The sequence below is a fragment of the Aptenodytes forsteri genome, unplaced genomic scaffold, assembly GCF_000699145.1.
Source record: "Aptenodytes forsteri isolate BGI_AS27 unplaced genomic scaffold, ASM69914v1 Scaffold433, whole genome shotgun sequence".
NCBI classification, from domain to species: domain Eukaryota; kingdom Metazoa; phylum Chordata; class Aves; order Sphenisciformes; family Spheniscidae; genus Aptenodytes; species Aptenodytes forsteri.
This window is the reverse complement of record NW_008795028.1, coordinates 1,413,781-1,431,382: the sequence shown is the minus strand read 5'-3', so window position 1 is coordinate 1,431,382 and position 17,602 is coordinate 1,413,781. Positions and strand designations below refer to the sequence as shown.

Here is a 17,602-nt window from a genome sequence, read left to right as displayed (position 1 = left end):
TAGGAGACAGCTAAAAATATCAAAACAATAAAGCAACTACATTCTTGTGATGTGCTGTCTTTTTTTTATTATTGTTATTTTGTTCACTTACTCACAGATTCACAAAATTCAGCAGTTGGTAGTGGGTCACCAAGTGATTCATTAGTGCAAATTCATGAAGTTCAACTCTATGACATTTAGCCCTCTTAATTGTCTTTTAGGCAAGCCCAGTGATTGTGTTTGTTAACTGCCTGGGGTTTGCTTTTTTTTTTTTTTTTTTAAAGCTTCCTCCATTCTAACCAGCATAAGTCATAATTTAAGTGGATTTGCACTTGAAATTAATTTAATGCTATATTTATGAAAATGGTTTCGCAGAAGATATTTGATATAGTATGAAAAACCCTCAAAGTGGTGGAAGTTTTTTAAACTCCTACAGAAAGTTCCTCTAAGATAGCAGTCTCTTGGGCCCTTCGCGCTACCGGTGTTACCAAAGCTATGTACAGGTTAACAGCTCCACAGTATGCTATGCATATTGAATACAAAGCCTCAAGAGAATCCAATATGTAGAAAAATAAAATTTTGGCAGAATTCAGTTGCTGTATTGGAAAGATACATGAACAGATACAGCTATTTTTTCTGCATGTACACTTTTAACAGTGCAATATGATATGTTACAGAAGTGATTTTAATCATATTCTAAGAAATCATTTTCACGTGTGTACAAAATTCTGTATAAGTTAAATGTAATGGAATTTACAGTTAATATTTAAAGCATAATACAAATGTAATTTTAAACATGTTTTTACTCTATAATAAGGAAGCACGGTTTGCTAAAAGTAGCATTTAATATAACTCACATGAATAAGGTGTTAAATGTTAATTTTTTTTTAAAACACATCTTTGCAGTCAAATGCTCTCAATGCCAATAGACTAATTTTAAAAATGGCTTTATATTATTGTGCCCTTATTATTATTGTGCCCTTAGGACAAACTTGACCTACATAAAAGAATGACAGGTTTTAGACATACATAATTCAGGTACATCTGAATTTCTGTAAGAACTTAAAGAGGAATGAGAGTATTTAATACTTAAGAATATGTTTATCTGTGCAAAGCTTAGGTAACTTTCATTTTATTTGGGTTTACTAGATCCAGTAACTGAAACTGAACATGAACATAGAAAGCAGCAAAGTTCACATTACCTTTTGTATACCCTTATAGCTCAGTTTACATTAATATACTCTACAAAGTTGTAAAAAGGACATCACGGATTAAAAGGGAAACAAAAAACAACAACAAAAAAGAAACCTGTAAGACACCAGACCAAGGAGAGAATGTGTAATATTTTCTCTTTTATTATTATTTTTTCTTTGAAGATTACCTAACATCCTCGTGGTAATAACCCAAGGTAATATGTAAACAAATTTCAATGCTGCTCAAATGAATTAAAATACTCTGTTCAGCTCCTACAGTAAGTCAGAACAGTGGCACCAATTCCCTTCAACATTAAATCACATTCATCTTATTGTACATGACTCTTGTGCAAGTAGTAAAGGCTTTATTCATGACCTTGGCTACATCAGTAGAGAGGGATATATCAGCTATTTACGTATTTAAAAAAATTAAACTGACAGAACAACATATTCTGTCATCTCAAATACCAGCAGCATCTTTCTACATATTTAGGATACGTTTGGCCTAAGCCTTTAACACCTTTTAGAACAGCCATGCAATAAAACAAACTTGGAGATGTTTCTTAAGAGAGAACACAGAGCAGTTTAAACATTTTTCTAATAATAAAGCCAAGATAAAGCAAATCCAGGCCCTTTTAAATGGCTGCAACGTTTCATACACTTAAAGCTCTATAAAACTAGAGCCTATTAGTATATATATTTAAATTTTTTATATATATTTTAAATAAGTCTCTTGTCTGCTTTCAAAATTTATGAGGGGTTTTTCTGGTCTTTTGGAAGGGCAATAAATAAAAGTAGAAAAGGCTGAACTGTTTTGCATATCTTTGTGGAAGAACGGAGAACAATTATACTTTTAGAGTTCCAGAAAGATCACTGTACAGAACAAAAAGCTTATATACAATTAAGTGTGCAATTTTAGTTGGCTGGGCCTTTTATTATGCAAGATCTCCTTTTTGAATAGAAGCCACTTCTACTCTTGACCAAATCCCTCTGTTTCTTCAATGGCAAAGAGCAGCTTCTCTTTTAGTTGTTCATAGCTTTTATATGGTGGCAAATCCAAACGATTAAAACTGAGCAGAAAAAAACCAAAATTTTGTTAAGTTTATCTGAATCCCATGTAGAACACTACAGAACTCGACTGCTATAGTAGAAGTTAAAAATGTTCTGATCTAATAATTAGAAATGAAGAAATAGCAATTAGTGCAATCTCAGTGCCTTGACATTTCTATGAGCAGTAAAACCAGAATATTGTAAGAAACAAGAGACTACTATCACATCACACAAAAAACAGGACTTTTGAAGACTAAAGACAGCCCAAGAAGCAGAGAACTATAATACTCAGAAAAGGAAATGTTCACCATGAAGTTTAATATCATCCTAGTTTGATGCATCTCCAAATTCCAGCAAGGGCATGAAAAAAAAGCTGAATTTTTCTTCCTACGCACGCCTGGATGGGGGGGGGGGGGGGGGGCCCCCCGTATCCTCCACTCAAAGGGCCCGCACACAAACTTTACCCTAAAAGGCTTCTGCCAAAATTCTGTTTCATTCCATGTCTTCCCCAAAATTATCTTTGACAAAGAGGGATGTTTAACTCTTGCCAGCATCACTTGAAAAAACAGCACAGGTGGAGAAAATGGTAAAATGGAGGATTCCCTGAAGTAGTTTAAAAGTATGATGGAATATTATTGTCACAATGTTGCCAAAGGAAGGTGTGTCCATTCTGCACACAGTGTACAGGGGAAACTGATCTGTGTACCTGTTGCACCAGTTTGGCATAGGAATGCCAAGCCAGTAATAGTCTGAAGCCTGGCAGGAAAAGATATCTGCATTCTTGGCTAAGCATCCTTGTTTGGAACGATTGCTGAGATTTCTTTCACACTACTTTTTCTCATGACTATACATTTATCTTTGGAATGTTACTTTATAATAAGTGTATCTAATAGCTCTATATACCTAATACCAACATGACTTTTGTTCAGTTATTTAATATTCTCTAAAATAAAGAATTAGGGAAACACCTCTCAGTTCTATGCAAGAAGGGTAATATCATACTTTTGATAGATCTCATACTGACAAACTGTGTGCAGTGCCGCAGCAAAATTTAAGAATAGGGCAATCAGAAAAGTTTTCAATACTGGCACGTCAGAGCAATCAAAGAAGCTGAAGATGGAGATAGAGAACTGATTCAAATTAGATTTCATTTGATTTGGTAAATGCAAGACCAGAAGAGAGAACCACTAATGGTACAGAAAGTTTACATGTAACAACTCACCAAGTGTGACTTCTTGGTAACCACGTTTCCTTACCAACTTTTTCAATGCAGAATTTCTGAGGACCATTACTTCCTAGAAAAGAATATTTTTAAAAGTGTAATCTGTTCCTTTTAAGTAGCACACATGACATATACGTGACATAAGACACAACTCGGATACAGCAGACAGAGCTCAATAGGTGCTACTCAATGTTACATCAATATGAACATTCTTCTCATAGAAATGAGCTAATTTCCTAATAATTTATAAATGTATTCATGGGATTTCTGATATTAAAAGCCCTTCTAGATCCAAGCTGATGTACATGAAGTTCCTGCTATCTCTACACTTGCAGCGTGGTTCATTTGCAAATGGAACAGTTACAGTATAAAAGTTTTGGTCACCTTTTACTTACCCATAAGTTCAGCAAATCCACCCAGTGGTAATCTGCAAGTGCCAGTGACAAACTGCAGAAGTCGCATGCGAACCTCGTTGTCTGTTTCTTTTACAAACTAGGCACAGAAATTCAAATTACTTAATAAAAATCTTTAACATAGCTGGAGAAAAACAAAAACCCCACGAGATTGTTGAAAAAGTGTAATTCCATTTAAAAAGACATCACCTTGAGAACAGTTTACCTTTCTTGATTTCAGCAAAACTGGGGGGAGGGAGAGGACAGTGATTTCAGATTATATGCACTGTCGATTGTTACAATGTGAAGGCTGGGAACAGCAAATAAGAAGAATCTTGATCTATTTTATTCTATACTAAAATATAAATCATGCCAATGCTTTATATGAATACTATTGCCATTTTGATTAAACAAAGCAATAGCCTAGCCCAGGCTCTGGGTATTTCAAGACTGAAGTATTCCCTGCATCTGGCAGTCTTGGTGAGAGAAAACAACATCCATAACAGCTGCATCGCTTTGTAAGGAAATTCACTGGGAAAGGGAAGAGGAAGAAAAGAGAGGAGAGATGTAGAACATCTCAGTAAGAGAGGAAACATTGATACAACTAGAATTTTGACTCAGAAAAACGTGGATAACAAAATGAGTATTTTTGTTCCATAAATGTCGAAACCATATCCAAGTTACTTGAACTTCTGGTTAAGATTCTTTCAGTACCAAGCTTCTTAAAAAGAGATCATACCATCAGATCTTACATTATTCTGGCAATATAAATAAGCTAGGAAGTAATTGATTTGCATCATTTTCTTATAGGAACTTTATCAAAAGCATCTCCAAAATGGTGATTTATCACAAGACAGGAACTTCCTAGCTGTGACTTCTCTTTAGGGAAATTCATAGAAACTGCGAGCCTGTATAGCATTTTTGGAGGTTTTTTTTCTGAAAACAATTCTTAGCCAAGTTCATTAAAATGTGAGGTATAATCAGTCAGTGCTAGACTGGCACAGTTAATAGGACAATAATCATAAATAATATGTGGCATTTCAGATGTACAGGTGTACTACATATAAGAACATTCAGAAGGTAGATCACTGCTAAGAATACAAAAAACTCTATCGTTGTATAATCAATAAGAAGGACAAGATATAGAAAAAGTATTCATGACCCAGCCATCCAAATGTAATGTGGGTATCTATCTGCCATTTCCCACCCTAAAGTATGCTCCCTAAGAACCAGTAATCCTCCTTTCCTTCTCTGAGAAGAAAAAAGAAAGGAAGCAGCAAGAACCTTCATTCAGATAGCATCCTTCCACTCCACATGTCATTTGTGTTACAAAACAAAACAAAATCTAAAGAAGCCGGAAATTTTACTGATCAATATACCTGCCAGAACCATATGATCTGCTTGCTATTCCTTGTGTAATGACGATAGACAGTGTTCCTCTGCCAGTCTGCTAAATCAACTTCTTGCATACCACAGAGCATAACCTAGAAAAGAGAACGATTACTTGACAATATACATGTCTACACACATAAATTAAGAGTTAATTCTGTATCTTGTATGAGACACGCTAACAAAAATGGAAGTTCTTGCTCCCAAAAAAGGACTGGGAATTTTTTTATTTTACTCCACAGTTGAGATTTTCCTTTCCCCTAAGTTTACAGAACTCCTCTGAAATTGTTTATGTATTTAAATGGTCTGAAAGCCTGCATACCAGAAACCTAGTTTCTTCTGACTAATAATTCAATAATAAAAGATATTACCTCTCCCATAACAGGAAATTTTTTGTTAAAGAGGGTATTACCTTTCCCATTAAAACCTTGCCTCATATTCCAAGATGATGATGATTACATTGCTGCTACTGCTAGTACTAGTAAAGATAAAACACACTGCAAAGTATAAGTCTGCAAAGTATTCATTATGAGAGGCAATGAAAGCTGGAAGTGCTAAAGGCAAAGCCTCTGAGAAAACTGAACACTAAAATAAGATAGATCAAAGTCCTTTCTCAGGAAAAACTCCCATTTAATTTAAGAAGCTTTCAGAACACTGCTCATTATATACAGGGAACCTTGGCAAGTCTCACAGAAATAAATAAGCATAGCACTACAGAGCCTTTTGTCCCTGTTCCAAATCACAACCCCAACAGTGAACATAAGTCAGGCTGATTGTTAAGTAAACATGGTGCACGCAAGCGATTCCTGTTACCAGCCCTTGGGTTACATATTGAGGATCTGCAAAATTCAGTTTCAAACCTTGTTGTTCCTCCAACTTTCTGTCCTTAAGTGTAATAACCCTAGAACCTATCCTAGACTATGTATGTGAAACTAAGCGATCACTATACACCAGAATCAACTCTGTGCCATCTGTTACAAGGTAATTCTACCCATCTACCACAGGGGGAAAAGTTTTCTATGACTAACAGATCCATCTGTGACCTCGTATTCTGATCCTTTCATAGAAACTTGCAAAACACATTTTAATATTGAGGATGGAATCTAAAATGCCCAACTGCTGAACACCACAAAACACCAATTCAATAGATACTGGCTTTTCGCCATGATTTACCCCCACTGCTCCTATTAAATTCTCCATGTTCCAGAAGCTATCAAATGCAGCATGCCACAGATGAGAGATTCAAGCTGACCTATCCCTTTAATCATTCCATATGTATTACCTTTGCAAAAGGTAAAAATGTTGAACAGAAAACCTCACCTCCAGCTCCTTTTCATCAAAATAGTGTAGCCACTGTAGAGGAACAACTTCATTAAAACCATCAAGAAAAGCTTTGGTTTGTTCTCTAACTCCCCGAGAAAATCGCCATTCAGCCATTAGCCTGAGATGGAAAAAACCAAACATAAGTTAAACATCAATTAGCACTCAACATGACAAAGTTCAAACATGTATGACTGCATGTGTGTTCCCATGAGGTAACGCTCCCTCCAATTTTACGTTCTTACACTGTATATGATTCCATAGATTATAAGGGACCTACCATACTAATATTATCACAGATCTCCAAACTCAGGCAACAGTAAAAGTAGCAAGATGCACTTAGACTACCATTCCAGTTAAATAAAAAAAAATTAGTATTATTAACCTTTCACTAATCAAAATTCAGCAGCCTTTTCATGAAAATAATGCTACTTGGGCATTATGATTTTGTTATGGCGAAATTTACTTTCGCTTAAAAAGTCCATAATCCTAGTGTTTCAATGGTAGAAAAGAAAAATTTCCACTGATTTTAAAATATTCTGTTCTTAAGCAAAAGACACCATGTAGGCAGAGAATAATAAGAAATACTGTTGCTTATAATACCTATAACTATAGTTGCCCAATGCTTCCAGCATAAGACTATTTCCAGCTTTATCAAAGAGTAGGCATTTTCTGTTTTGAGCTTCTGACTAGTGTTTCAATGGTAGAAAAGAAAAATTTCCACTGATTTTAAAATATTCTGTTCTTAAGCAAAAGACACCATGTAGGCAGAGAATAATAAGAAATACTGTTGCTTATAATACCTATAACTATAGTTGCCCAATGCTTCCAGCATAAGACTATTTCCAGCTTTATCAAAGAGTAGGCATTTTCTGTTTTGAGCTTCTGATTTATGCTAAGATTGGAGGAAGAGGTAACATTTTTTAAGTTTCAACTAAAATGGTCAAGCCACTTCTGAATAAAAAAAAAAAGAAGACAATAAATATATATACATACTATAGAAACTATTTCACTGAGAAACTAAAGACTGCTAATTTAAGTGGAAAGTTTATGTGCAGCACTGGACATACACTGTGTCACAGACAAGGATCTGTGTACATCTGCTTTTGAGATCACTCTGAATAGATGGATCAGAAATACATGTTCAGAAAAAGAAAGGCAGTGATAAGATTAGGAGAGAAGCAGGAAAGAGCAGCATAACAGAACAAAGAGAAAAAATATTTTAAGTCACACCACATTATACACCATTCTGAATTTCAGTTTCCACAGTGACAGCAAAGCTCTGAACAATTTTGAAATCCTCTGTCAAATACATGTCTTCCCTCCACCTGGATTTGTTACCTGAAGTTACTGAAAATAGGTTTGCTCATTTTCAGTTTCACCTGTTCTGTCATTGTACATGTAATAACAAGACAGGTCATCTTCTCTCTATCAGGTCGTCTTTTTTTTTTTTTTTTTTTTGGGGGGGGGGGAGAGGGAAGAGGGGAACAGGAGAGATCAAAATGTACCAAGAGATCATGTGTACCAAGATACCATTTCAATAATAGTCCCACAAATTACATAGTAACAGAAAAAAAAAAAAAAAAGAAAAACCAAATCATACACTGTGTCAAGAAAGACTAGAACAACAGAAATATGGAACACTTTTTTTCAACATCTACACCTTCCTACCCAATATATTCTTCTTTGTTCTCCTCAGTTACCAAGATATTTGAACCTCCTGATTTCAGCTCATGTGAGGTTACTTTTCCTAACAGCTCCATATCCACACAAAAGTACATTTCCAAGTTACACTCTTCAATGTTATTATCCCTGAATGAAAAGAAAAAAAAAAAGCGCAATGAATTCTATATAAACAAAAAAATCCATAAAACATCACACACACACAAAACAAAAATCTACAAACCTTATCCAAATTAGGGAGTTGTAAAATTCAGTATCAATAGATTCTAGGTCCTTAATAGTAAGTTTTTTGCTCAGCATTCGTTTGTAGAAAGGCAGAGAAAAACCAGTGTCAATAAATTTCCCATGAAACAATGCCTGTTGAACAGAAAAAAGTCTGTTTAGCTTTTATTGAACTACTGAATTATTGAAGTATTTCTGGACTTGAATTCTTTTTTTTTCCTTTCTCCTTCAAATAACAAAAAGCACCAAGTAGCAGTAGCAGCTTGGTATTTAAAAAGAACAAAACATTACATTAAATGGGAAGAAAAAAAAATTATTAATTGACAAAATTTATCCAAGCATATGTTATCATTACAATTTAGAAATTCTTTGAGTAAAAAAAAACTTCTCATAAAAGAATGAAGCCTATGAAAGGAGGAAATTACTATATGGATAGGTATATATGCCAAGTGCTATTTGATCCTACCTGATCATAATACTCGATCCTACTTGAGTACTACTGCCATTTTTTACTACATACGTACATCCTGCAAAATCATCCTTTATGCAATGCTACTGCAGCTTGTAAAAAACAGTTCAAAAATGTTGCCACAGACTGCTTCGGAAAGAGCTTTGGGAATCACATTTTTTATAGGTGAGTAACAGAACTGAGAAATGAGATTTTCCCTTCTACTGCAAAAATGAAATGGAAAAAAACCCAAAACATGGTCACACTTGTCTCACCACCTGTGCACAAAGGGTGTAAGCTAGTTTCTAGTACTGAAGCATAGCATGACACACACACACGCACACACACACAGTGTTAACCTCTATGCTGACTCAGTGCATCTGAGAGCTAACGGAGCACAGCTCTAACTATGAAAACATTTTTTTTCCCTCATCCTTATCAAGTACACTTTCTTCACTAAAATACCTCTTTAAAAAATCATCCTAAACATAGGCCATGTATGGCATTCATTGCTTGTCTTTCCTTACAGTTGAAATTCTATGAGCAGAAGAGCCAGTGTAATGGCCTATTTCCTCCTGAAAAAGGCAAGGATCCATCTTTTTTCCCCACCTTCTAATTTCCCCCCTAAGGCTTACTCTAGCATGCATTTTCTTGTGCTTTAGGAGAGCTTAAAACGGTTCTCTCAAGGCCTTTATTTATTTATTTGTATATTTATTTCTAAACTAGTCTATACTTCTCATGGGAAGCAGAAAAATTAAATGTCAAGTGCAGCATCCAGCTATACGATTCCCTGCTTTTTGCAAAAGTAAGCTCTTAAATCATCTCATTTAATGTCTATGATAATCTTACAGCAAAATATAAAAGTTGCCTCAGCCAACCTCATTTAACAGCTTTTTGTTACAGAGTAAGATGTGTATTCCTTATGTTTAACCCCGTTTCAGTCATCAGTCGAAAACATCTGTGGTTATTTCAGTACTTAAAACCAAAAGAAGTCTTTATGATCTGAAAATCACAACTATTTTAAACTGTGAGAAGGACAGAAACTACAACTGCACTTAAAAAGCCTATCTCCTTAAAATGATTCCCACTTACATTATTATCTGAGCTATTTTAAGCCACTAGAGGGTATCCCAGGAAGTACTGCAGGAAGTGCCATCCATTATAAACCATGAATATACTCAAACCTTGCAGCTGACCACATTAGGCACCATTACACAGGTCTCTTTCTCTCTCCTGCCCCCCCCTTAGAGAATTTAAAATAAAAATACAACAATACATCAGGAAAGAAAAGTCTGTCTTTTAATTATATTAAATATTTTAATTAAGTTCTCTTCTATGATCTGTACTTTTATGAAGTGGTTTCCTAAAGTTAACATTTCAACTATGGATTTATCTTATGCACAAGATCAAAAATCACCGACTAAAAGAAACAGAATTTGGCCCTAGCACCTAATTGGCTTTATCATGTCTTCCTGCTAAATGGCATTACAGCTTGCTAAGGGTTCTAAAAGAAAAAAGTTGGCAGCCTGTTGAAAGTGTTAACCGAAAGAAATAAATTTTCATGACAGCACAGAAATGGGGAACTTGGCCATAAAATCCTTGAAATCAGAGATATTATCATCAAAACTGAACAAATTTGTTTTTCAAGAACCATCTATAAGAAAAGCAAAACCAAGAAAACCCCCAAACCTAACTTAAAGTCTGAAAATATTTTTCCTTTTATGTTACACTTTGCTTGTATTTATTCTAATTTCACACAAAAAGCCTGAACAACAGGAGAAGATGACAGTCTCTTCAATCTGAAAATGCACTTTTATCTACTCTTTTTGATTTCACTATTCACCGTGCCCAGGGATGTTGCTGAGGGCTACCTGTAGATATCATGATTATGTGGAAAGATGACTGTATCACTACATGGAAGGAAAGAAATGTGACAGAGCAGAACTCCACTATAGAAAATTGACTCAGTGCTACCAGAAGAAGAAATGATAAAACACGCCTCGTCAGCTTTTAGTTTAAGAGAAACCTGATGGCAGAGAATCAGCTCCCTGCCAGCTTCTGCTCTCCTCAGTATCTGACCTTTGTATCCAAGTACGTACGTTTAAATTGAGGCTCAGTGTACTCCGCAAAACATTTCTAACTCATTTTTTCAAATACAGTAAGGTATGCCAAGTCTAACCGAGGAGCCTTTTTTGGAAAATGCTAGTCACATTTTTCAGAGCATCAGTATTCGGACACTCAATCAAACAGGGGTTTGCATGAAGTACACACATCCAATTGATAAAAATAAAATATTACATTGAATGTCACATTAACTTTCATCACTATCCCAGGAAACTTGAGTGTGTAAGAGACTTAACTCTCAGGCAATATTTTGGCTCAATAACCTTGCATGCCTTAATCTTCCGTTTCTAAGAGATTAATATAACCTTTAATAACTGTAAAAACAAATACTGTTCAGGAATAAATGTATAGCTACAGCAAATAATAAAACCTTAAAAATCTAACCTACCATGGCAATAAAGCGCCCAATGAAACAGAAATATGAAAGATGGTCAGGATTGATTGTTGATGCTGGATTTATCTGCAGGCAATAGTTGCTCTTGCCAGCATATTCAAATAGGCAGTACATAGGGTTCAGTACTTCATGGGAAAGCAAGAAAAACCATTCTCTAAGGAAAAAAAACATGTATACACATAAAAAACATCAAATACAGATGTTTATCACCATTCCCCTTAGGTAACTAGCAAAATGGTCAAAATATATGCAAACTTAGAAAAATAATATAAACAATGTTGTATAGAATCACAGAATAATATATGGCATTATATATTTTTAAATATAAAAAAATTCATTATTAAAAACAATAATGTTAGAAAGTCATGGTTTCCAAAGTTTAGAAATGATTGTTAAGATTGTCACCTTGAACACACTCTTATAGCACAGGTTTTAGCTGCATATTAGTAACATTTTTGCCTACAGAGTCCTTGCCTCAACCAGTACACAGTATTTATCTTCCCCATGCCTGCTTTACTGCATACAACTCAAATCTTTATTCAAAAAAATTACAGATTATTCCACGGGCAGTGCTTATTATAAACAACCTAGGTAAAGCAAAACAAAACCAAAAAACCCAAACCACAGCACACCTTAATTGCTTTCCCAATCTGACAGCAAAACACACGCCGAGTTACTGTGGTTTAACAAATTACCATGCATCAGTTAAGCCCAAAGGACATGACAATGTGAAAACATATTGTTGTTGAGATTTAACTAATACATGTTTATTCACCACTTTCATAGTTTCCAACTCAGCTGACCTGAAATAACAATAGAATCTGGTATATCAGTGTTAGGATAGTTGATTTTTAGAATATTTGTTGCTTTATAGTATTTGCATATAATCAGAGACCTCAGCAGCAGTCGTATATACTCAGGAGTTTTTGTATCAGGCCCTAAATGCTTAGAACTTAACAACCAGGTTTGGGGGAAAGCCGCAAAAAAAGCTAAAAGTCCGTCCTATAATAACTACAGGGACTGAATTCCATCCTGACTGCCTTTCAGCTGTCACATTTAAGAGGCATCTTTTCTATCCCTATATTTACCTGATATCAGGGAATAGAAATGAGAGGTTTTGCTGGCATGTTTCTCCTAACAGTTCTATGAAACTCAAGTCATGGATCATGATTCGCTACAATACGCTTCCAACCCCAAGGCCAAGGAGAAAGAGTAAACAGAGAAAGGCAGCCAGGATACGATAACGCTAATGGGGTTCTGTGTATCTTTTAACGAGCACAAGAATGTTGTACAGCATTCTATGCAAGTTTTATACTGAGACAATTATATTAACTCTGCATAGAAGCATCAAATTTAATAGGCATTTAAATTAGATCAAAGCCAGATAACAAAGGAAGAATCAAAGAAATCAGTCATCAACAAGAAGTCTGCAGAAGTAATGAATTTTTCACGTCAACAGCTAGAACTAGCCACAGGATGTAGTGTCAGATTAGTCCTGCTAAACACAAGGTAAAAATCTGCAGGGAACACTGAGTTTAGCCTGCTGAGAGACAGGTGATAAACCAGGTGCATCAGCTTTCTATATTTGTATTAATGCAGTATTACATTAGCAAGTTAGTACATGAACATTTACTCAGTGTCACTCGAATTCTCAGCTCAAGTTACAATGAGATCCTTGCTGCTTCTCAATTTCACATACAGAATCTTGGGCAAGACTTACTCCTAAACCCATGAAATTATACTACTTATAAATTTGTTATTTATTTATTTATTCTGCTACTTTCTCTGACTAACACTCTTCAGTTAAATTATTCTAACATCACTTCTTTGGAATACTTTATTTCTCTGGAACAGACTACTTGAACTCTCCTGGTTCCCAACCTATGCCTAGGGCCATGATGATAGGAACACCAACCAAAGCAAAAATTGGATTCCTCCCTGCAGCCACCCCCCAAAAGCCTATCACAGATACTGCAATTCAGAAGCATAACCACCCACATATCCAAAGAAGCTCAATGTTCAGAGGCAAGCTTCCTCACTTACAAATACTACACATTTTCACTGAAGTTCACCTTAACACAGTAAGCTACATAAAACCAGAACAAAACCAAAACAGAACACCTTTACATTAAAAAAACCAAACAAACAAGAAAAATTCTATCACTTATGACTACTTCTAATTCTCTGGATCTGCAGTAGTACTAAATTTTCATCCTAATAGTAACATTTCAGTCAAGTAACTGGCAGCAGTAGTCAGTGGTTGTCTTCTATATGGTCAACAGATGAAACACACTTTGTCTATGGTTTTCCTGTTACCAGCTTTTCCCTCAGAGTTCCACTTCAGATTCTAGAAAAACTTGTAGTGTAGCTGTTTCGCATTCCTGCGTAGCTTACATAGTCTGTTTGTCTGCTGTTACTTCATGCCTGCACTACTCTCCTCTTGTTTATGTCCTTTCTGTTCATGTCAGCCCCAATCTGGTGTTCACTTGTTTTTTTCTAAATAAGCAAAACACTTTACTTTTCCACAGTTCCCACTTCCAGGAAAGTGGAACTTTGTGATAGAAAGTTTCTGAAATAACTCAGTCTAGAGCAATTAACTGGCATAAAAAAAATCCCATTTAAACATCAATCTTTGTCAAAGAACTGAACAACTGAGACCACAGTTTTACTAATGCAAGGTTATAACCCGTGACAATAGCCAGCGCTGCCAGTTCCACCTCCTTAATATATTAAGGGTAGCTAAAAAGGTAACCAGGGTCAGACTGCAAAAGCAAGCAGTTTCTTTGCCAGAAGAATGACATTAGGAATCAAGGTTAGAGTGCTATTAAAAAAATAAAAACTATTTTAAACAAATTTTCTTTTACCTTGCCAAGCCACCATAATCCAATCCTTCTTCTCCTCTGAATATAACATACAATCTTCTCCTCAAATCATAGGGTTTTAATGCCATAATCTATCAAAAAAACAAAAATTGTAATGTTATAAATTATGCATTGTCAATATAATCGCTCCTTCTTATTCAGATTTTATTTAATTGATACAGAAATGCTATAGATGTCAAATGTTTACACAGATTTGACAAGCAATTAGACCATCTCATGGAACATGCAATCAATGAACTGCACACAAAAATACCAACTCAGACTTAAAATCCTTGAGCAGCAGACTGCTAGCAAGTGGGAGAGCATATCTGGAAAGTATCACTATATGGTTGCCCTGTTTTTATACTCTTCCTAAGGCATTCATTATCATTAAAGGAAAATAGGTGAAAAGGTATTTCATCTGATATATTACAGACTTTGGTTTTAGGCAAATCACTTTAAAAAGTAATTTAATCCAAAATAAGTGTAATATACTTTCATTAATAATATACTTTTACTTATAGAGAATCCCTCCCAAGAGGTTTTGATGTGGTGACAGCAGCAAGAATTTTCATTGTTACAGAGAAAGAAGGAAGGAACATAGATTGGCTGCAGACTCTAAGAGCTCAAGAACTGTAGGCTTCAATTACACAGATTTAACATCTGAAGGACAAACCAGGACACCAGTTTTAATTGGAGAAAACAACATTTTGTAATGTATATAACCACACACAAGAATCAGAAAAGCAAATCTGATGTGGTTAAGTTAATATGGTATGCAAAGTGGTTAAGCTATGGAACTCTTTACCACAGGATGCTGTAGATGCAAAAAGTTCACAAGAGGAGCACAGACAAGCTCATAGAAGAGAAGTCCCTTGAGGATTATTAAAATACCCAGAAACCACATCAAGCTCAAGATGCATTTCAATTGTAAACAGTTGGGAGCTGAAAGATCATTTGGTAAAAGTATTATATACATTACTTCTGTTCTTACAGTCTTCCCTAAGAATCCCTCCTTGGCTGATACCAGAGGAAGATGACTGTGCCTGAAGGACCATTAGTCTGAACTGGCTATGGCCATTTTTATTCTTATGCTTTGTCTTGATAAACAAACACAACAATCTTTGCAGGCTTACTTGCTGGAAGGAATCCTCAAACAAAGTCTGTCTGGATACATTGATTTTCACATGACTTGGCAGTGCATTGGACTGTAATCATAAGGCAGTAATGTTAAAATGCAGTACATATAAATGTAAATTCAAATAGTTTCAAAAAGTAAATCATTACTTAATCAGTACCTGACACAAGTAACGGAAATGAGCAAGTTTCCACCTAAAGCTACGCTCATAAGCAATCTGTGGCCCTTTATTTCTGTAAGGAAATATATTTGAGATACATTAACCATACCGACATCAAACAGTACTTTCAATGCTAAACAACAGCATGTAGATTTCAAAAATACACAAAAATTGTTACCATAAGATATGATCAGAAACAAAATGCAGTTGATTATTTGGTCAGCCAGCCTTCCTTTCTGCATCTCCCCCTTCTTTTTTGTTTAAGATGCTAGTCAATTTACCAAATTTGAGAGAAAGGTAGAGATCTAGAGGATTTCAAATCCCTATCAATCTTGTAAAAATTACAAGCCAACTAAAGGGAGAGACACCTAATTTATTGTCTTCACTGAGAGAAAGACTGCTAAATTAGGCTTCATAAATTCAGCTGCTTTTGGAACTATGAAGGAACTTCTAGTACAATACTCTACCGGCTCTTTGAATGAAAGGTCATCAACGTGTCATCAGAATTAAACCCTACCATACACAGAAGACATTAAGACAGCCACCGTAGGTTGGATCAATACTTCTGACTAAACTATTTTAAAAAAAGATTTGCATGTAAAATTTTTGAAAAGTAGAACTACTTTGTTTACACATTAATGTTGCTGGAGGCTGTATAACTATAAGCAATAAACTTATTAAAGTTAATTAAACTTATTAAACTATAACAAGTTAAAATGTTAAAAAATATATTTAATTTCTCACTTACACAGAAGATTTCCCAGTACGAGGATCATTGAAGGTGGTGGTTCTTGTATTATGGTCAACAAAGTATCTGACACCTTCTCTGGTATATCTGATTTCCCAGCCCTCTGGAAGGGGGTCCTCATTTTGTAAACTGCAGAAGAAATTGCAGACAGTACTTTTTCCCCCATATCATGACATATAAGAATTAAGCAACATACTTACACAGAAGATTTCCCAGTACGAGGATCATTGAAGGTGGTGGTTCTTGTATTATGGTCAACAAAGTATCTGACACCTTCTCTGGTATATCTGATTTCCCAGCCCTCTGGAAGGGGGTCCTCATTTTGTAAACTGCAGAAGAAATTGCAGACAGTACTTTTTCCCCCGTATCATGACATATAACAATTAAGCAACACCTTTTTATCTGCACAGTCAATATACACACCTACCCTTGAGTTCGAGGGTCTTCCCACTGTGTTGTCTTTGTGTTATGATTTACAAAATACACCCTATCATTTGAATCCACTCTCCTTTCTAGGGGGAAAAAAGAAAAAAAACACTATACAACAATTGCATTCCAAATTTCTGTAACTGTCACTTCCTGAAATAAACAGCAAATTAACTTACCCCAACCTGGTGGTAAAGGCCCAAGTGGATCATTTTCTGCTGACAACATCGAAGCCTATTTAAAAACAAGAGGACATTCAGTTAGGCCAAATATTATTCAGATTTTTTTCCTTAATGTGTTTTAAGATTACCACTAGTTCTGAAGACTATCCATTCTGAAAAAAAACATCATGCCATTTTTAGTCTGTTTTTGTGAAGAAACATAGATTATATGATAATAAGATACGATCTGTGCATTTGCCTCCACTGTTTCCAACCCAACGTACCCTCCCTTCCCCTTCCTACAGCAAACTTGAGTCAGTGGTCTTAAAGAGATACAGTTCATGGAAGTTTTACAGAAGCACGTATAAGCAGATAAGCACAATGTTCTTGGTTAAGAACATGCTTTACCATAATAAACATTTCCAAGCACAGTGATTACTGCCAACACAGGGGTTTTTGCTTCCTCAATACATGATGTCTTCCCTGGATGTTTGGCTATTTTCAGACCATGCCATTCTTTGCAAATGCAGCTGCATTCATTAAAATATGCGGATGGTTAAAATTATAGCAACATACAGTCAGGTTAAAAGGAAAAAAAATAAGTAGAAAAAACAGATTAAATTATTATTTAAAAACATGCTAAGCTTGTAATATACTGTAACCTTGCAGAAGTCCCCCAGTATCTCCCAAGA

General features: G+C 35.3%; 1 protein-coding gene across 2 annotated transcripts in view; it reads right to left on the bottom strand.

Annotated features, from left to right (window-relative positions):
* Positions 1 to 270: 270 nt before the first annotated feature.
* The window catches only part of WWP1 (WW domain containing E3 ubiquitin protein ligase 1), a 43,428-nt gene continuing 26,096 nt past the window's right edge, over positions 271 to 17,602 (bottom strand). For both annotated transcript variants that reach the window (XM_009276038.2, XM_009276039.2), the window contains exons 10-23: positions 16,929 to 16,983; positions 16,751 to 16,835; positions 16,524 to 16,652; positions 15,576 to 15,648; positions 15,414 to 15,485; positions 14,281 to 14,369; positions 11,411 to 11,570; positions 8,452 to 8,585; positions 8,217 to 8,357; positions 6,546 to 6,666; positions 5,216 to 5,320; positions 3,840 to 3,936; positions 3,445 to 3,517; positions 271 to 2,242 (exon numbers count right to left, since the gene is read on the bottom strand). In XM_009276038.2, coding sequence (XP_009274313.1) covers positions 2,143 to 2,242; positions 3,445 to 3,517; positions 3,840 to 3,936; positions 5,216 to 5,320; positions 6,546 to 6,666; positions 8,217 to 8,357; positions 8,452 to 8,585; positions 11,411 to 11,570; positions 14,281 to 14,369; positions 15,414 to 15,485; positions 15,576 to 15,648; positions 16,524 to 16,652; positions 16,751 to 16,835; positions 16,929 to 16,983 — 1,434 coding nt within the window. In that variant the 3' untranslated portion in view covers positions 271 to 2,142. The remainder of the gene's footprint in view (positions 2,243 to 3,444; positions 3,518 to 3,839; positions 3,937 to 5,215; positions 5,321 to 6,545; positions 6,667 to 8,216; positions 8,358 to 8,451; positions 8,586 to 11,410; positions 11,571 to 14,280; positions 14,370 to 15,413; positions 15,486 to 15,575; positions 15,649 to 16,523; positions 16,653 to 16,750; positions 16,836 to 16,928; positions 16,984 to 17,602) is intronic.